The sequence below is a fragment of the Cuculus canorus genome, chromosome 2 (assembly GCF_017976375.1).
Source record: "Cuculus canorus isolate bCucCan1 chromosome 2, bCucCan1.pri, whole genome shotgun sequence".
NCBI classification, from domain to species: domain Eukaryota; kingdom Metazoa; phylum Chordata; class Aves; order Cuculiformes; family Cuculidae; genus Cuculus; species Cuculus canorus.
The window spans coordinates 116805182-116826772 of record NC_071402.1 but is presented as its reverse complement, the minus strand read 5'-3'; the positions used below and the strand labels follow the sequence as shown (position 1 = coordinate 116826772).

Sequence of the window (21591 nt, the reverse complement as noted above, 5' to 3'; positions counted from 1 at the left end):
ACTGCTACCAAACAAGTTTCATGGCAATGTAGTAACTAATGACACTGGAAGAACGACTCTCGATTTTACACTGGTAATACCTCTGCCTGGTTGGTTTCAAGAAAAGAGTTATCAGTCAAGGAACAGCAATTTAGAAACCGTAAATGAGGGGACAGAGAAGCCCGTGGGATTTGTGTGTGTTAGTTTTGCTTGCAACAATAGATTAGGAAATCAGATTGAGTGTTACAAAAAAAAAAAAAGGAGGAAGGGGAAGGGAGGAGAAACCAAAGTTAAAGTGATGGGAACTGCTGCAAACTCTGCATTTTTGAGTAGATAGGTCTGATAAGTAGATATTCATAGCTTATGAGAGCTTATACCTCCCATATTCAATCACACTTACAGAGCTACAGTATTTCCCATGCGCAAAACAGACAGATGTTGTTATTTAAAACAAGTTAATCAACACTTTACAGGATTACTGTTTTTAGTGCCAAATGTCCAAATGAAAACTAAGAATCTTTCAAAAGAGTTTTCAAATCAGAAAAATACATTGCTGTATCTCTAAATGGAAAAGCACCAATATTTCACCAGGAGTTTTATTACAAATTTCTTCAAGCTCAGCCCTCCAGGAACGCCCAGTTCAAAACAATACATAGTTTAAAAAGGAAGGAAGCTGCAAAAATCATAAATTTATGATGTTTATTACTTACAGCATTTCAGAACTCAATACAATTAGGCTAGAACCCAGCCTATTAATAAATATCAATTCTACGTACATTTTCCCATCTCATATGCATACATATTTAAGCTTTTCCATTAATGATATAGGCATTCCAGTCAGTCATTTAAAAAGGGAATACAGTTGTCTGAATTGTTTTGACTATCAAAAACCTGCCACTGTGTAATATTACATTCAGCAGTTCATCTGATTCTCTCTAGAAAAACATAATGCTGAGCTCATCGAGTATAAATTTAAAACAGCAAAGTACCATGAACAAGCTCCTACTTTCTGATGGCAAATGCTGATAGAATACTCTGCTTCCCCCAAGACTAAAACGTGTCTTGCACTAACCTAAACGGCACTTTCCCTGAACAGTGACAGCAGAGAACCTTGCTGCCTACAAATGTTAATGGAGAACGACCACAAAGTGGTATAGCCACTATAAACTCATTATCAATTCAAAAGCATACGTGTGGGAACATATCTGCAAGTGTTTATCCAGCACTACTACTGCATTTTTATTTACCTGAGTCATTGTAGCTATTATCCGCATGAGGGGTATGGCTGCATATTTTTAGTAGATAAATTTGGAATTTTCATAGTAGTTCTAGCAGCTTGCATGGACAGAAATCAGTACATTTCCTACAATTGTGCAATACAAAAAAAATATGGAATTAAAGGGGCCATTTCCATTTTTAAACTCAGTTTTACTGCATGGGATTTTAAAATGCAGACTATATATTTATCATTCAGTAATTATATTCCACTTGCCAGGACTCCATGGTTTTGTTTTCTTAATTAAATCAATTAATGAGGTCTTATAGTCTGAATGTTCTTCACAAATTCTTTACCTCTTGGAGATACTTGGGACAGCAAAGAAAACTCACAAGGCTTAATCCTTTGCAGACATCTCCTTCCGCCACTGCAGAGAAGAGACATCTCCCTCCCTTCCCCTCTACCTTCAGTTTCCATGAAAATCTCAAAATAGACTAACAGGTCTCCTGCAAGGAGATCTTAAATTCATTAAACTATTCCAAGGAATAAAAGTTCTGACTATTCATAATTTAGACCTATTGCTGATTCATTTATATACAGACACAGCAAAATTGCTTCACATGCCTGTTAACTACAACCTCTCAAGTAGTCCATTATTTGTGACAGCTCTCCAGTTTGAGTTTATTAGTTCCTCCTGTTGCATGAATTAGGAGTCTTCCATCATCTTGAAGTTAAAGAGCAAAAAAGCATGACCTTAGAGTATCCTTTTGGAGTACTCTTTATTCTTAATTTTTCTGCTTAGCATTCATTATTGGCTTACAGTAATTTTCCTCAGGCCAAGCAGTATCAGCACTGGTTTCACAAAGCTTGGCCTTTCCTCCAAATCAATATTCCATGAGAACACGGTCCAAAGAGGATTTCCTCTTTGTCAGGAGACAGAAAACCACAGACAGTATTTTGATAAAAGGACTAAAAAAAAATTAAAACCCTGTAGAAATTTTAAGTGATAATTTACAGGACTTTCTGCAGAAAGAGCTGTCAAAGGTATCCTGACAGACACAGTCTCTAAGAAGTGATTTGTTTTTTCCATGCAAAGCTCGCATCATTTCTGCTTTTTGTGGTGATGTACACTATATTCACCAGATGACAAGGAAATGCTCTTCCAGCCTTTATTTGGCCTCATAGTCTGGGCCTTGAGCTTGGGGTTTTTGTTTCGGTTTTTCTGTTTATTTTTAAGATGACTGGTAATGAATGATGATATTGAGCTCCCTTATGACTGGAGGGTAGGCTGTTAAAGGGAAAAATTATCCTAGGTGCCCTTTTTGGAAGAAGGAAGAGAAGAAATGATGGTTTGGTCAAGATGCAGGTGACTAATGACTGCTTAAGTGTTTGTTTCATTAGTGACTTGCTTAAGTTTACCTGCAATGGCATATTACATGTAGGACACAGATGATAATAAAAGTGGAAAAAATGAGGGAGCACAGATATGATAGCTGTCTACAAATACATAAGAGAATGTCATTAAGGAAGAGAGAGGCTGATTAATCATACTACCAACTACTGGCAGAATAGGAAAGAACAGCCTTCACAATGTTTAGAAATCATTCCAGAAATAGTGCTGACTGAGAGAGAGACACACGCAAACCGAGCCTTTTGAAAGGTTCATGCTAGGTCACCCATTTATATAACATTCCGAGAATCAGAAAATTATTAAAATCACCTATACCCTAATTTTTTATTAAATAGGACCTTCTAAGTTCATTTAAGAAGTGTCAGACTGCACTTTGATTTCAAAACTGATCATAAAAGCTATGATTAATCTTTCTCAAAAGAAAAAAAAAAAAAAAAGCCCAGGAGAAAGCAAACAAAAACGGTTTAAGGGCACTGATATATAAATTCCCAATTTATAATGTCACTCACACACTTACCTGGGGTTATGCATCTTGTTCTGATCACTTTGATACCAGCAATTTGTAAACAAACCAGAGGGTTTCTGATGAACAATAACATTGAATAGAGGTCAGCAGAAAGAGTTTTACAAGGAAATATTGCTGAAGCTAAAATATACCTGTTGGGCTGAGTAAATATAAGAAAAGAGGAATGCATTTTAACATTGAACTATGATATTGAAGGGTAAAAAGCAAAAACCAAAGAGGGAGATGAATTAATTAGCATGGTACCCAGAGGTAGAGGAGGAAGGATAATGAAGAGTAGTGGGATTAAATTAAGAAAAGCAAAATTTAGGCTGAGTATAAAGAAAAAAAAAACTTGCTAATAATGAGTTCCATTATTTTGGGAATTAGTCTCTCAGGTGAAATGATGGAAACACCTGCCTAATATTTAGGACTTTTAAATTTAGGTTGCGCAAAGGCATTAATGCATGATATGCAAAGTATGCATGAAGGCATATACACTTTGGGGAATGAAACAGTGCTGGTAGGGACAGAAAGAGCGGATGTGGCCACATCCTGTCACATCTCTCTGACTGCAGCACAATTACCAACACCCTCTTCAAGAACTGCCCAAAACACAGCCTACGCCCACATCGGACAAGCTCTGAAGCACTGCCCACATGATAAAGAGATGGGCATGTGCTCGAAGGGACAGGCCCACAGGGAGGTAACAGATGTGGTTGCCCAGTGTAGTCTCAAGCACGGTGGGGTAAGGACACATCAGCACACCTGGACTTTCTTCCACATTACAGCCTCAGCAGTCTTTCCTCCCTTCCAGGCCTCCCTTAATATGTCCTTACACAGCACAGGCAAAACAGTTTGAAGGTGATAGGGAAGGAAATCAGTAACAAAAAACGTAGAATTTCAAGTATTTTGTTACTTTGGAGATTAGCTTGCTCACCCTACAGTATTCAGAGGCCAGGCTTGGTGTTCTAGTCACAGCACACTGGGTTTTAGCATCTTCTGGAGTAAATATAGCAGTTCAAAGGCACGACTGCTATTGCTGCTGCCTCTTCATTTAGTTCAGGAAGGACAAGCTAACCCCACCATAAAATGAAACAAAGCATCCCTTCAAAAGGGCTGTAACATGAAAATGCCACCATGCAGTGGGCAAACTGTTTTCTTGTTTATAGAAGTTTTCCTAGCATTTTAAGTGGGAAATGTCACCCAAACCTGTTTTGACATTTTTCTGGGTTTTGCTCTGCTTATCTCGCATAAAAGTAAAAATTAGCAAATGCTCTGCAGGCAATTCTGAGAGCACTGCAGGGGAGCACAACTGGATAAACAGTAACTGCCTAATAATGGGCAGGTCGTTCACCCAGGTGGAAAAAAAACCAAACCAAAAAACCCAGGGTTAAACACTGTAGTTTTATCAGGAAATTTGAGGCTTTAAACTGGAAGCAATTTGTTCAATGGCTATTTTGACCATCGAACTTCCTAATCTCAGTTCCCATAAAGTTTGGCTTGGAGTCAGCCAGAAGGGTTCATTTCAGCTGCACAGATATCTTCCACAGAGGAAATAAAAGGATTTCAAACCCCAGAGTCATTTCCTTTGGTTCTCGGCTCATTCAGAAAAAATGTCCTTTCGGTCAGCGGTATCTCCAACTTAATTCCTGCAGCATGACTTTAAAAAAAAAAAAAAAAAGAAAGTCTTTGTGGGAAACTTTTTCTGAAGGTTTGGAAGTGTGCCCTGTAAGCTCTTTGCCAGTTGGTGTAAAATACCTTCTTCCCTCCCAGAAGCTTACAAAGCTAAAGGTCCTCTTCTCTTCTGCATTAACTCTGAGCTTTCCAGAAGTTCTAACTCATCTTGTAGTCCCATTTAATAATTAAAGGGGGTATTCACATTCATATGCATAGAAGAGTTTGCAGAACTGCACATCAAAATAATCCATTAAATGTACTCAAAAGTGATCCATGTACAGCTTCAGGTGTAGTAGTGCAAGCAGAACAGGTAAGCACTTATCAAAAAGAGCAATATATTGTTTTTCCAAAAGTATCATAGCTTTTGAGGCATGTAAGCATAACACACTGCATGCCGGTGTCTCACGTTTGAAAGCAGTTGACAAATATTTGAAGATTTAGTCCCAAATCTGAAGAGTGGTACAAAAGATCCAAATAGGATGTTTAAAACAAGCATGCAGGCCAGTCAACAAAAAATATCAGGAGCGTAATGTCCTCTCCAAGTAAGTGCTATACCTACTCCTTAAGGCTACCTTCTTATGCGTGTAAGTCAGGGTTTCACTGAAATAACGGAGATAACATTTTTGACACTCAATCTAGCTGTAATGGCCAAATTCATTCCAAGTGTGTCACACCTGAGAACATTACACCTTTACATCACCACAAAAGCAAGAGAAGGATTTTCAAGTATATCCTCAGGCCTGTGATATTTCTAACAGTGATATAAACCAAAATACTGAGGTGCATAGCTCATTATAATTGGTAGCATCTGTGGGTCCTGCAATAGGAAGCTTAAGCATCCTTTGTCCTAAAATGAACTTCGAAGCACCAGGATCCATCAGAGCTGACACGTTAATTTTTTTTTTAAGAAGATTGCAACACAAGGGCCTTCTTAAGTATTGTGCTTCAGCACACACCGAATGCTAAGCACACACATCCAAATGCAGCCCTTTTTATATTCAGGAAATTCAGAAGGCAGAGGAAAAGACACATGCAAAATGGAACCATTAATGAGTTGAACCTAACTGTCAACTTAAAATGTCAACACTGATCTTGTGATTGACAATTAAATTACTCTTTCTAGGAAAGTTTATGCTAGACCAGAATTATGTATTTAATTATTATTTATGAACTGTGACTTGTATAACTTGCATCTAAATGCTCACAATTGTCAATTCTTGTATTATAATAATGCAAGATATTATATACAGCAATTTCTAATCAAGTAGTTCAATGCACATATACAAATATTTTATACATATACATATCACAAGCTTCCCAATAACACTGCTCTGCACAGGGCAGCTGAGGTCTTAAAATTGAAGGCTGCTTTCACCCTAAATCAGACTTTCTTACAATGTCTTGAATGGCACAGACCAGATCTGCAATCTACAGTGTGGACCTCCACTACAGAGGAGATGAGCTATAATATTACATCTCATTTTAAGTTTTTTGAAACTTATTATAAAATACATAAGTAAAATAAATAAAGTAGTACACTTTTCTATATGCCAGTCCAACCATTTCTGTATTGCCAAGTTTTCTCCATTTAAACCCTCATTTACCAGAATAAAATAACAGTGCAGAGACATTGTTGCAGCATATAGGAATTAAATGTTCACAGAGGCTTACAGAACCTTTTTCTTTAACCTCAGTGTTTCTGAGCTTAAAGTGGACCTACACTGAAATGATAATGGTACTTTTTGGTTGGGTTTTTTTTTAACTTTTTTTTTTCCTTTTTCCCTGAAAGTTATATGTAAATTCAAACCAAATGTTGACTGGAAAGTTTCTCCCCTTTTACATTCCACTTCTCTTCACCCTTCCAGGAATGCCAAACCCAGGAGCACAGTGTCAGTAAAGACTGTCTAAACTGAAATGAAATTTCTGGTTTCACTTAGTCCTGTGTGCAACATGTGCTTCCACTCTTTCCTTAAACACAGTGGGAACAAGGAGCTTTCAAATCATAATCTGAAAATCCCATTTTCTTATGAGCCTTATTAATACGAAATGATTGAGTGAGAGTCTCAACTTCCAGTTAAAATAATAGAGGAGCATTTAATAGCCATTCCTCTGCCTTATCCTCACTCCCGAAATACATCAAGCTCACCTTGCTGGGGTTTTGAAGGTTAATATGACAAAAGCCATTTTGGAATTACTTTATTTTCTTTAATGCGCAAACCCACACACATTTCCTAGGCCTCACACTGGCAAAAATGCATGTAATTTGGAAGGAGACGAAGCATAACAGAGTCACACTTCACTCCTCCGGCTCTTGCCCCCAGCATTTCAGCAAAACATCACAGCTCCCTCCCTCCACTCCTATGCGCCCCAACACCGCCAGTCAGCCCAGCTAAGGGTAAGCAAGAACTGCTGCACTCAGCTTTAGCCCAAGAACCAGAGTCTGCCGAAGGGATCCCCTTAGGAACAGATATGTTCAAAAGAGCGGCAGAGAGGGTGGGAGAGTGCCACAGTCCCAAGAGCCCCAAGCCAGCATCCACCAGAGCCCAGCCCCAAAGAGAGCACGCGCTGCAGAGAACGTGACTCCCAGTTCCCTTCCGGGCATTCCTTGCAGAGGTGCCGCTATTTAGTGGAATGAAATGATGCACTAAAAAGCAACATCTTACAATATTTGCCTGACTCCACACTCAGAATATTGGTGGCATTCTATGACATAAGTGCATGTCTTTGGACAAGAAGTCGGTTACCAAACCCTCACCCTACTCTCAAGCAGCCTTATGCCACAACTTCTGTCGTAAAAACTCAGCTTGTCCCACCTCCTGTACCAAAACACTGCTGCTCTGGTGGTGAGAAATTCTCACTCATATTTCACTCTTAATTTAATGATGGCCTATTTACCTTCATGAGCACTGTGCACACATTTTTTACCCCTTGCCTGATACTGCACACCAATTTCTTCACATACAAAGCTTTCTTATTTTGTTTTAGCTTTGTAAATGTTCTCTTAAATGCTATGTCTTCCATCCCTCATCAGTCCCTCCCTGCACTCTTTTGAGTAAAAAAAGCCCCATTTCCATGAATAGGAAGGGACTGGATGAGACCAAGAAATTCAGCGGCTGCACCTTCAGGGACACAATTTTGAAACAATCAAGCCAAATCCTGCTAAGGGAAAGAAGGTAGAGGTTCACAGAGGATATTTCAGCAGCATCACATAGTAAGCCCAAGTCCATTAGGGCAGCTGCCAGCTCAAGGCAGCATTCAGATGGTGAAGCAGGATGTGATCCAGTGCTAGATTTTCCCCACTGAGAGCTGCTGACTTTGCATCTTCTTGCATTGAAAGTGTCCCTCTAGAACTTGGAGCTAACCAGAGGAAGGAGCAGGTTGGAATGATGGCAGTCTCTCTCATCAGGCAAACAGATGTGGGAGTTGGTAACCTTGGAGAAAATCAGAGAGTGATCACTAGATCTGCCTCTCCTGCAAACAAAACAACAGTCCAGAGAATATAAGTGGATGTACAGGGATGGAAACTAACCGCAGTGTCACTCAAACACAGTGACAACAACACAACTGAAACACTATTAGCTCCCTAAATGTTTTAGAGATGGGCGAATTGGAATACATATTACGCTAAGAAAACATTCATGTATTAGAAAGACTGTGAAAGTGAGGCAATAAGCAGACCACTGTAACACTAAGGCACAGCTAGAGTAAGCTATGCTGGTGGTGGAGCAATGATCGGGCTAAGCACGGCAGGAAGTAACAGAGAACCTACAAGAACTGGAATCCCAGCCCTAAACATGAAGACCAGTAATTTTGCATTACTGGAGAGCTACCTCTGTATTACTGATTGCCCTGTCAGAACGGCAACACCAGCTGCCACAGGCAGCAGAAGATGCAGAAAAGCAGTAAGGGTAGAAAGCAAATAGAGGGCTCATAGGGGACTTTATTTACTCTTACACAGATTAGATAAAATGGAATATAATGCAAAGATCACATTTTTAGGTGCTGTTTAGAGAGCAGCTGCTTAGCAAGCCCAGAACAACAGATGCAACTCTTAATTTGAAATGACCACAGAGGAGGTTATGGGACAAATTGACAAAAGTGAACACTAACAAATTGCAACAACAGATGGTATTCACACTCCCTGGTTGAAAAGAGCTCCAAGATGCAATAGCTGACTACACACGCTAATAAGCTGTGTACAGCTTTTTTTTCCCTAAAAACTGACTTTGTACCTGAGGACCGGGAGGTGGCCCACGTGGCAGCAGTGCTCTGAAAAGATCTCAGGTGGGATCTGGGTACCTACAGGTCTGGTGTCAAATCACCAGAAATTACACAAACCATGTAAAACCCATGGAAATAAACTACGTGGAAAGAGTTAACCTGGCTTCTGTCGGTTTGCCTCACAGGTCAACAAGCCTGTGGCTAAGGGTGATCTGGCTAATATAGTCTGCTTGGATCTCTGAAAGGCATTTGACAAGGTCTCCACAAAAGATTCCTTAGGAAACTAAGCAGCCATGGCTTAAGAGGGAAAGTTCTTGGATAAACAATTGGTTAAAAGATAAAAACAGAGGTTAGAGGGCATAGTGTTTCTTTCAACAGTGGAACAGCACCAATGGACTTCAATGAGGAGCTCTGCTGGACCTATACTGCACAACCTGTTTCTAAATGACAAGAAGAGGCTAAGCAGTGAGGTGACAAGATTATTCAAGGGTAAAAAACTGAAGGGGTAGCTGTGAAGAATTGCAGAAGGACCCTATTATACTAAGTGACTGGCTACTAAACCAGGAGTAGAAAGTAAGTGTAGATAAACATAGTGATGTACATGGAAGAAAACAATTCTACTTTCACATTATAAAATGATGTCCTATGACCTGTCCAAACAAATGCCAGCTCCATATTTGCCCAAAAAGTCAAACTGAATACTAGGAATAATTATGAAAAGAGTAAAAGGCAAGGCAAAGAATACACTTCAAAAATATCTACACATATACTGATCCCATTCAAACAAATTTGACAGAGGTAACAATGTCAAAAATTTAAATTCCAAAAACTCAATCTCATTATGAGACACTAGAGAAAACAAAAAGTCACAAAACAGCACCCTCAAAAGCATTTGTTGCATGGCATACATCCCTCTCCTTTAAGTGTAACTATTTTAACACTTCTACAGTAACAGCCCACAGAAGTAGAGCATGGCAAGCAGTAAGTATGGAATTCTTTCTGATCTAAGAACTTAGATTCATCCAACCTGATAAATATGTATGTCTCTAAAATTCAAGGCATATTTAATGTCTGTTCTGTGACTTTCTTCTCTAATAACTATCTATACTAGCAATAAGATGTTTTTATTAAAAGGGAAATAACTACTAAAATAACGCACAATGAATAAACAAAAATCAAGTACTAAAATCTTGAACTTGGCTTTTCATCAGTACAGGGACTTTTTTTTAAAGATACATTCCATCAATTAATTGGAATTTACCCTGCAATTTACTGTGAGCTAAAGTGAGTGACAATACCAACCAAAAATACCTCAGGCAAACCAGGTCATTCAGATTTTTTCTTGCTGTTTCATGATTAAAGGTTGACCACCAAAACCTTTACTTTCTGCAGAGTGACATACTTTGTTGGTTAAATAGGCAGGCAATTAACATAGAGATAGCACACATTTAAATAGAGGTTCCATTGACCCTCATCTCCTGGCTGCAATCTTTGCTTTGAAAGCAGACAGCTTAGCAAAAATATTCAATTAATAAAAAGGCATGAAGGACAACAAGCCCGTTTTAATTCATTTAAAAATAAATTGTGTTTACTATTCCATACTTAATAAGTTAATAAACAACACCACCACAACTAATGCCACCAGCAGCAATGAAATGAGGCTGAAAGATCTTTAAAAAGATCATTTAAAAAAAATAAATTTCTGGGTTTGACCTTTGTTTAGAATAAAACAGAATATTCTACCAGCAATGAAACAAACAAAGCCTGTTGTCTCATATGTTTGAGGATCATCTTTCTTGCCTCTGCCCATGTCCTATCCCAGCTGTGATGCTACAACACGCTGCAGTAACTTGAATCCATCACCTCTAGCTTTCCTTACTGCTTCTCTCCTTTTCCCTCCAATACCCATAACGTCTCCCTAACCCCTCGTTGGGCAAAACCAGCACAAGCTCTGGCTTCACCATAGATAAGCAAGTGGTGATTTACTGTGGTTACTTTAGGCAGAGTGAAGCTAAACCTACTCTGCATTTCCTTCTGCAGGAGCACCAAGTCTCCACTCTACGCAGCTGCCCATGTTATGAAAACATTTAACTTGGTTGTATTTGGAAGTCCGAGTTCTCTGAAATATTTGCTTAAAACTAGCTAGTAAGCTGTAAAATTCTATATAAATAAAACAAATGAAAGCTTGGAGACTCCAAAATTACCAATCAAATTAAGAGATTTTTTTTTTAAATAAAGAAAAAAAGAAAAAAAAGAACCAATTGTAATTTTTTAATCAAACTTGTAATTTGGGGGTCCAGAGAGACCACCACTGCCATCTAATGGAAGAAAACATCAGCCGATCATTGGTCCTGAGGAAGACCTAGTCAGACAAAAACTATTTCACCAAGTAGAAGAGCTGTTTCTATCACCCCTAACATGGCCTCCTCCTTTTCTCATATATAAATTTAGCTATCCTCTAAGCATTCGCTGTTGAAAAATCTCACTAAACGTTATCCAAATGTATGACTACTGTCAGGAGAGCCAAAAGACTGGTTTGGGGTTTTCTTTCTTTGAGAATCCAAGATTTCAAAAAAATGTTACTTAACTCCATTCAAAGTTAAGAAGATTACTCACAGTACCTAAATTAATTGTGAACTCTAGTTCTTTTCAAAGTCCTGTGTTGTAGTGTCCATAGGACAATTTTGCCTTTTAATTCATTTTTGTACAGCCCCATTGTTTTCTGTACTGTTAATTAGTACCTAGAGCTTTACTGCTGTATAAGTTACCATATCCTAAAAAGTTCCAGTAATATCAATAATACCACCCAGTTCCTTCTCCAGAACTGGTGTGGGTGGGTTTTTACTCAGCATTGAGGAAGCTACATCTTTATTGCCAGAGGTTAAGATTTTTCTCCTGTGTTGCACATATATTCCTACTCCAACCATCCTATACCATCTCTAGACAGAAGTATTCAAATAATCCAGAAATATATTAAAAAAATTATGGTACAGTCTATTAGTGTTTTAATTCCACAGTATCTTATCTACCAAGAAAGAGAACATTTACTTAATTCACTTGAATAACAGAGTTGTACTCCTCTAGACAAGAGCCAGCGATGTGCACTAATAGGGGAAAATGCAACCGGTGGCTTCTCTGATTGCTGGCACACCGCAGAAGTGGTCATGCTATAATTAAGAGATCTGATTCAGAATGGTTCCTGTCGAGTACCCGTATTCAATAAGAGTCTGTCAATTGGGTTTATTAACTGCCACTGTATCAAGTAAGCATTTGTTTTGCATATGCTGTACGCTCGAGTCGGCTCTAGCAAAACAAAGCAGGCCAGGCACTGTCTACCTCTGCCTTGGGGTTTCCACAGGTCAGCTGCTGCACAAAGGTCTTGAGACTGTTGAGAAACCAACTTCTCAGTGGAGTAGTACCACTTTTGGGAGAGATGACCTGCTTTCAAGCAACCAGAGACCAGACAGATTTAGAGATACATGAGATGCCACAACAAGATTACGTGGTTCAATTGTATCAGAGAAAAAAAAAGTTAAAGCAAAGTGATTCTGCAAGACCGCTGAAAAAGCCAATGTATTAAAAGTAGGCGTTTGACAAAGCTGATCATGAGCTGCTGTTCAAAGAAAAAAAAAATATTTTCTGCTCACTTCTGTGATACAAAATAGATATTTCCAAGTCTGCTGAGACCACTAAGAGCCTAATAACATTACTCAGTCCCAAAATGCACTTCAAACACATGCCAAGCTACTGGCAAAGTTTTATACAGACCAATGAATCAAAACATTAATCATTCTGTGTAAATGGAAATTCTACTTTTTTATTTCTCTGGAAGGAAACAAAATTAAATCAGTAATTTGCCAGAGACAGGGGCTTGCAAATTTTGGAAACAGTAAATTAAGAATAATCACAGATTAGATATGTCACAGAATACTTGAGCATCTTGGGTCTCCTTACAGAAAATATTTGCTAGGCCATGAGTTCATTTATGAAAAGATAATGACCCAGGAAACATTTTCCTTAATTGCAAAGAAACCGTTTAAGAAAGTGTCTGGGGAACTAATTAGAAAGGAGTTTCCTCCATAGAGGACCTGTCTTTATGCTCAAAAAGCAATTTTTGGAGGACTTGCTTGAGACAGATCACTGTTTAGATGCAATCAAGAATGTTTACTGAGATGCAGCAACATTTTGCAGAAATGGAGGCAGGCGTGTCTCCAAGTCCTCACCATGATAAGGCAGCAGCCCGTGCAGGCACACTCAGCTATGGTGACTTGCTTGGCACAACCCATCAAACTCTTCCATTATTTCACTAGAGCATATGTCGAAAGCATTCAAAAACACACAAACAGAAGAATCTCTACCTCCAAGCTGAAGTGAGATTTTGCTAAACACTCACACATTTGCCAAGACACACTGTATGCCTGCTGGCCAACCAACCAGGTGCCAGGCAAATAGTTCACCCAACAATAGAACACACTCCCGCTTTACGCCATTGCTTCTTTATGATACGTAAGCATCTGTAAATACCTCACCTGTAAGTTCAAGGGAATAGCTACATATAGCATACATTTCATAAGATACACATGCGCTTTCCTCCCCATCACCACCTACTTCTTAAAGTAGGCAACTTCTTAAAATCATCAAATTTATAAAGCATCATAATTCATGAGAGTGCAGCTCAAACAAGCTCTCATTTGATAAGGTAGCATGTCAACTTACAGGACTTCACTGGTGAGAGAAAAACTTTATAGTTTCTCATTGGCAACTATTTTCCTTTTATTTTGAGGTACGCTGTCTTTAGAGTCTTTAGAAGTTATTTTTCTTAAAGACTTGGCTCCTAGTATCATATGAATACACAGTAATATCGCTTTAAAAAAAAAAAATCCTCAAGTTTTCCTCATAAGAAAAGACAGCAGCGAAACTAAAGTTTTAAAAACAAAAAAACAAAAAAAAACACAACTAAAAAAAGCCTGCAAACATTTACAGATTTTAAACAACCAACCTGATGGTGTTTAAATGTATCTCTTGATATCCAAAAACTTAGTATGCAAGTTTGCCTTCTTTTTTTTACCGTTTGGAAATGGGGACCTAGTGATTCTGCTGAAAACTTTGTCGTTCTGACTCAGGAGATTTAGATATATCAGCTGGTTTGCTAACCAAAATTATCACAGAATCATAGAATAGTTTGGGTTGGAAAGGACCTTAAAGATCATCTAGTTCCAACTCAGCAGAGACCCAGGACCAGAGAGATATGGGCTGCTACAAGTCAGCAGTGAGGCGGACCAGCAGAACCACAGATAAAACTCGCTGTGTGTCTACACACACTCAGCATCTATCCAGCCTTCACAAATGCTTCATTGTTAGAAAACCTGCCAAATTAAAATATTCCATATTGCTACACTTTTATTAACTTGTGAACTACTGTGCCACTGATTACATAAAATTTGGGAAAAAAACCCCAAAAACGCAATCAAACAAACAAAACTAATGCACAAAAAAAATCAAATTTCTTGTCTATCCTGGCATCGAAAATAGGATTTATTTTTTACACAACTCTAGTGTTTCAAAATTAAATAAGCCTGTTTTACAAATTATTTACTTTCTACTAGATCCATTTCCCCCTGAAGCACGCTATGCACGCCCTCCTAGCGTGAGCAGTTTACAGTCAGTGATCAGACCTACTAGGCTGGATTTTTTTTCTTTCCCAAAATGGCAATTCTGAGAATCATAAATAACACAGCACAGTTATCGCAATTTGAGTGTATTCCCAATAAATAAAATTTATTAACTAAATAGCTTTCTATGCAGCTTAGCTCTTTTTCACTAGCTTATTATTTTACACAGACTTCACATTGCTACTCACAATCCAATTGGGCCATCTCAAGTATAACAGGAATAAGAATTCGTAAATATGAAGTAAAAATGTATAAATTCATATGATCACAAATAAGCTTTCATCTCCACAGAATATGTGCAAGAAGTACTTCCTAAAAAGATAGAAAGTGTATTGTCTAACATATACACGAACGTGTATCTATTATATATTTATAAGCTTTGTTTATCAGAACATCAGAGCAGAAGCCTTCAGCTCATTAAGCTCCAATGCATCAAGATACTTAGGCATGTTGGTGAACTTAAGCAGTTGAGTAGCACCACTGACAAGGCAGGACAGACTCCTTTTGGGAGATACGAAGCAGCACTTTATCATGCCAGTCCAATTATTTCCAACACTTAACAGTAAGTCTTCAGTTATCCCATTTTTGTTACGCAAATAAACGCTCAGTTTCTAAAATACGTCACAGCAAATTTGAAGTCCTCGTTTAAAAACAGCAGGGCAACTGGAGCAATAAAATTGCTTGTGATATATGGTCGGTTAATACAGATGACCTGATGGCATTTTCTTACCATAAACCCACTGCAATCAAAATGACTGCATATCTGCATCCCCAGTTTTCGTGTTTTAAAAACGAATAGATCATGGCTAACATTTCTCAACAAGAAAAATGTCATAATGAAATATTAAAATTATAAATAGAGTCTCTACAGTTCCCCTCATCATGTTAGGAACATTTCTCTCCCAAGACAAACACTACTATTCAACAAATCAAGTCATGCATGGTTTGAAAAAATATACATAAAATGAAGAATATGCAGTTGAAGTGTTTGGCTCCTACACATTACTGTGATTCATAGGTTTTATTTACTAAAAAAAAAAAAAAATTCCCCACAGGTGGGATTTCGGACTTTTAGTCATTCTTCCATACTCATCTTCTAAGGTCCTAGCAAAACGCTCAAAATCATATGAGCTTCTGATTAAACCAGGAAGTAAATCTGCATGCATGCAATTAAAGTGTCTGCAAGGGCAGATGCAGATGACAGTAATTCATACGCTAAGAAATGGGCTTGTGTATTTGGCAGATTAACTGTTCTGTATTCCATTGCTATGAGGTATGGAAACTGTACTGTGAAACAACCATTACTCATTCCCTCGGCTCTAAGCACGTAGGTCTATCAAAGGCAAAGCCAGTCTGGAGAGGGCAGGGGGCGAGGGCTGGAAAAAGAAGAATCTACGCGTTTTAAATTAACGCTTCTCTTGAAAGGTTTCTTTTATTTCATTTCCCCTATTTTTTAAATTAGCAAATACAGTAGACCCAGAAGGGAAATGTGCAAGAGGGAGAGGGAAAGAGGGGAGGGAGAGGGGAAAAAGCAAAAGCAGCCAAAGCTCTCTGACTTGTTCATTAGGGTTTTTGTGTTTGAACATCTGAATGAATCATGTGTCTGTTTTTCATTATTCACCATATGTGATTGTTCACTGCTTTGTTCAGTGATTTCTGACCATTTTGTCATGACTGTGCTTATTTTGTTTTATATATTGTTCTATTACAGGGTGATTGTTGCTTCTCCTCTGCCTCACTTAGCAGTTATGCCACCAACAAAGAGCAATCTGAAAATGAGAGGTTACGTCAAAAGGTTTCCCTAGTGAGCTCCCTCGCAGCACATATGATTACTTGAGACCCAACTGCTTAATTCATACCAGGGCGAAATCCTCAGATAACACTATTCCTTAGCACAACAGGAATGTAGTGGGTATCTTTTTTAAAAATCTGAGGAATACTGCAGAATAACTTAAGGTCCATTGAACAGCATTTTCCTCAATTTTCCAAGAGGAAGCATAACACTTCTGGCTAAGCAGTAGCCCATTTTAACAGATCTGCACATCAATACATGGAGTATTTGAAATAATTTCTTTGCTATATAACTATTTTACACTCTCAGCTCTAATCTATACCTTGGTCAACAGAAAAACAACACTGAAGATGATTGCAAAATCTCCAATCACATGATAATTACTTCTATCATCTCCTTGAATTTAATCCACCCTACTGCACTGTATAAACATCATAGGACGATGTGTTCATTTAACAGGACACCTCATGCTTTGCAGAGGTGTGCATGAATGAGAAGGTGAATGAGATCCAGAAGACTGGAAAGTAACAAACCAAAAATGCCAGGGTTTTCTTCTCCATTTTGTTGGGTTTTTTATAAAGGAATAGATGCAGTTTCCCGGTGATTTAGAAACACTTTAACCTAGTTTCAACTTCTGGAAAAAATCTTACAGCAAATAGTCATATTAATCCATTCCCAGACCCTCAAAGGTAACAAGTGATTAGTGCCATGCAGCACATATTTAGCAAGAACAAGTAATAACACATCATACTTCCATCTAGAAGTAGGTAACTAGACTTACAGATAAGGAAGTACTATGTAATTTCATTAAACCTTGGTTGTCTCTCATAACTTGAGCGGATGAGAAACACAATCCAGCTAAAACTGCTGTTGTATAGGTGTCAGACTGATTAGCAGATCCAATTTAAAAAAAACAGTAGTTATCAATGGCTCAGTGTTGCACTACCTGGTGTACTATGAAGGTTTCCTCAAAAGTCTTCCGCTGGTCTGTAATTATTCAGTCTTTTCCAAATGATCTTGTCCAGTGGATTACAGAAATCATTTATTAACTGTGAAGAGGATACTAAAGAGGTAAGTGCTGCAAGCACTCTGGAGACTTAAGATTCGAGAATAATCTTAGCAAATTAAGGAGTAGCTGGGAAAAAAATAGAGTAAAATTCAATACAGACAAATGAAAAGTACTAGCCTTAGGAGGGAATAATCAACAGCAAAGAGCAGAACACACAATAAGGAATGCCTGTCTGGCAGCAGCGCTAGAGAAAAGAATAATGGAACTGGGGGCTGCAGAGAATCTCTTAGCACAAATCAGTATGACGGTTCTCATGCAACACCCCGTGCCTCAGAAATATACCTATATTTTAAATATACATAGTTACTTACGTGGAAATATCACCAAAGAGAAGAGTTACATGATCACAGAGAAGACAAATGAAGTAACTTCTCCACCCTATTGAAACTGGTTAGATTTAGGCCAGCTAACATGATATGCCTGGCTCTAAAGTCTTCAAGAAAGAAGTAAGCTAATAAACAGAGATGAGCAAAGTGCAATACAAACAGAAACTTTAAACAAATTGCCGTTAAGGAAAAAGTGAAAGAACTAGTATTTAGTCTAAGGAAAAGATATAACAACTGCATAGAAGTCTTCAAATATCTGTTTGCTGCAAAGAGAAAAGGAATACGCTGTTCAACACGTCCACTGGGGGTAAGACAAGAAGCAATAGGCTTAAATTGCATCAAGGGATATTTGGGTTAGACATTAGGAAACACTTCATTATAGTGAGAAGAGGGAGCATTATCACAGATTGCCTGAGGAGCTCAAGGAATCTCCACCGCTGGAGGTCTTTGAGCACAGAAACGCCCCTTAGCATGGGTCAGAGCTCTTCCTGAGGCAGAGGAATGAGCTAGTTGACCTCTTCAGGTCCTTTCCATTTCTGATTCCTGGGAAGCTCCACCCCCTTTTTGGTTTTGGCACCCTTACTGACGAGGAAGGAAATTGTACTGAGCATTTGAAGCAGTAGAAGGTCTATTATGCCATGAAGCATACTGTTAATAAATCAAATCATGTTTACGATTTTTAATGGCACCATTTATGTCATAAAAATCCATCTCTGAAAATACAAATAAATATCTCTGCCCTACAGTGTAGTACAACAGTGTGAAATCAAACTTTTACAAAATTCTGGCTTACTCTTATATGGCCCCTACTGCAATAATCTCAAAGCTAAATACAATGTAAAGACCACTAAACTCAGATGTTTTTACTTCTCGAAATTCTACCATTCATATTCTTTACAATCTTTTCACTTCACATTCTTTGTTTTGCAAAACAGGTCCATTCTTTCCTTGTTTACTGCTGGAAATGGGAATGGATGGAAGCTCTAATCACACGGTAGCACGCCTGTGAAATTTGTTACAAGTCAAAAATGCATTTAAAAAAACAAAACAAAAAGTTAAGGCAAATCATCAAGCATGCTTCCCCCAGACTCTTTCCATCGACCTTTAGGAACCAAGCTGAAACATCTGCATTGGCAACACAGTGGTTTTGGACAAGTATGATCAGCTGAGACAAATAAATTTCTCTGTAATGTGGATTTCACCTCCTTGTTCAACATACAGTTCAGTTCAAATCCAATTCCATCTGCTTGATGTGTGTCACCATTTCAGACAGATATATTTCAGAAAAAAAGATGAAAAAAGGATGGAGTTGACACACGAGAAAACAGAGAACACCTCAGTCTTGTATGATAGTGGGAAGGGACATCCTTGTCCTCAAAGGAAGATCTTCCTTGGAATGTAAGACAGCAAAGAGCGGCCCCAGGGTAACCTGACCACAGGCTTCCTGTTTCACGTCCCTCACAAGAGCAGCCCAGACCTCTTCAGCTCCCCCAGGCCCAAGCCCCAATTCCTTCCTGCCCTAGAGCCTCATCCCTAAATGTTCCTACCCCAAAGCCCTTCCTATCACACTGCGGCACTCTTCCTCCTTGTTAAACCGCCTTAGAGATCATTCGATCCACTCAGACTCTGTAAATCCATCATGCGGCAAGTCCTCCGTTCCATACAGCTCCCCATGCAGCTCCTGGCTTCCAAAATTCAAATCTCCTGGTCATGCAGCAGCAGTCAGGCATGTCCACCACCTCCCATCTTCGAAACTGCAGCACTCGCCTCTGTGCACCCCCAGCCACCATGCCAGGGCTTTCTGCACTTGGCCCGGCCCACCCTCCCACAAGAGTATTCCCTCATAATACAATCAAAACAACAACAACAACAACCACCACCATAAAACAAACCAATGATGTTATCAGAAGTCTTCTCAAACAGTGCTCCAAGGAAAAAAAGAAAATGCATGTCCAGCAAATGCATGGCAGTACCGCTCCTGATGATGGCCCATCTGATGGGGCTGGTCGAGTTTTCTAAGACTAGAACTGCAATCTTCCAGAATACTTTTCTCTTGACTGGCTAACGACTGTTGTTGTAGCAGGCAATAGGTAAAGGCGCACACTTCTACAAACTGCAAGAATTTTGCCCCATCTTGTAAATTCCTCCAGCGTCTCTCTCTGTTGCTTCTCTTCACACCCTGTCTGGCCACTAGTAAGATATTCCTGTACCACAATGTTTTTTTTTCTTTTTACTAATTCATACAGAAATGCTGTCCCCAATGTGCTTCTTATCAGAAGAACCTGCTCTAGATCTTATTACTCCAAGAGGATTCACCAGCGTAAAGAGTTATTTTAAAGCAAAGCTTCTCCCACAGAGACTTGATAGCTCTTCAGACTGGTATATGAACAACAATTGTAGTCCTGAGATACTACTAGAAATGCTAGTCAATATTTATCTAAACAAATACAGCTAAACACACTCAGAAAACATATTATATTAGCTGACAAATTAAGAACAGAAAACTGAAAGCGGAATCATCTCTGTATCTTGGCATCACAACTTGTGGATCTATTTGTGTCAAAGAATATCTTTCTTCTTCTATTAGTGTAGGCCAAATAGAAAATCACAAAAATAGAAAAATTAAACCAGGTTTTGCTCAGGGAACTTTTCCCAAAGGTTTCTCATTTTTATATAGGAAATCAATTTGCATCACTGATGATATCATTCAAATCAGACAGCACTATGTGGTTAGAAGGTAATTTACTTTTCTGCCGAAGCAATTTGATACTTGTTCTGATTTGTGATTTTCATTTTGTTTGTTAATGAAAAAAATTAATGAGCAATGTTACTGGAAACACAACTCAAAGCTTTGGCATTATTAAATATGTTTGTAATATACCGTACATTATGTTGATTGCACAGTTGGAGCCAAAGCCTTGGCAGTCAAGCCACCAGTCAATCATTCAAACAGACAATGAACTCCACAGGGTGGACATTTTGCACGTACCTTTGCACTGATTTGTGTTTTTGTCAAGAATTGCCTTTGTGGATACAATTTTCCCATACCTATGAAGAAAAAAAAAAACAGAAATATATGTTATTATATTTTAATAAAGTACATAAATATTTTTGCACATTTATAACACACGTAAGTAGGAAGAGATCTAGACTCTTGAAAAATGTTTTCCCAATACACTTGGAGAGGCTCCTTCTACTACTACAGTTCAACAAACACCTTTTGAATTCACCTGAAAAGCACTGCTTATTTGACACACACTGCCATCCACCTCCGGTCACTGTGTTAGACTGCCAGCATAAACGCTGATTATAATAAGAATTCTAGGACATCAGCACTAGTAAAGAGGTTTCTTTGGTTCAATTAATTAGGTTTGTTTAAAACATTTTAAAAAATAAGGTTTGTTTTGATACAGATGGACCAGATTCCTCCAGGATTAACAAAAATGCAGAAGGTATGGCCATTTTTTTACATGTGTGCACTCACAACTGCGTTCATGTGTGCATTCGTGCCTGCACATATACACTCTGAAGTTCTGTTTTACGTAAACGGAGGCTCTGAGGTTTAGGTACATCTCCTAACTCTTTCCAAGATGAATATTAATACTTATTTGAATTTATGTTGCCTCCTATAGATAGCATGGCACTGCACTGCAAATTGCATGATAAAAAGGGAATTTAGGCAGCTACAACTCTGTGCATTAAGTAACTAGACCATAAAATAGG

The 21591-nt window shown here is 38.5% G+C and overlaps 1 protein-coding gene across 8 annotated transcripts in view; it reads right to left on the bottom strand.

Annotated features, from left to right (window-relative positions):
• RBMS3 (RNA binding motif single stranded interacting protein 3) overlaps positions 1-21591 on the bottom strand; it is a 725855-nt gene that overhangs the window by 310115 nt on the left and 394149 nt on the right. For all 8 annotated transcript variants that reach the window (XM_054058446.1, XM_054058453.1, XM_054058447.1 and 5 more), the window contains one exon: positions 20858-20916. In XM_054058446.1, coding sequence (XP_053914421.1) covers positions 20858-20916 — 59 coding nt within the window. The remainder of the gene's footprint in view (positions 1-20857; positions 20917-21591) is intronic.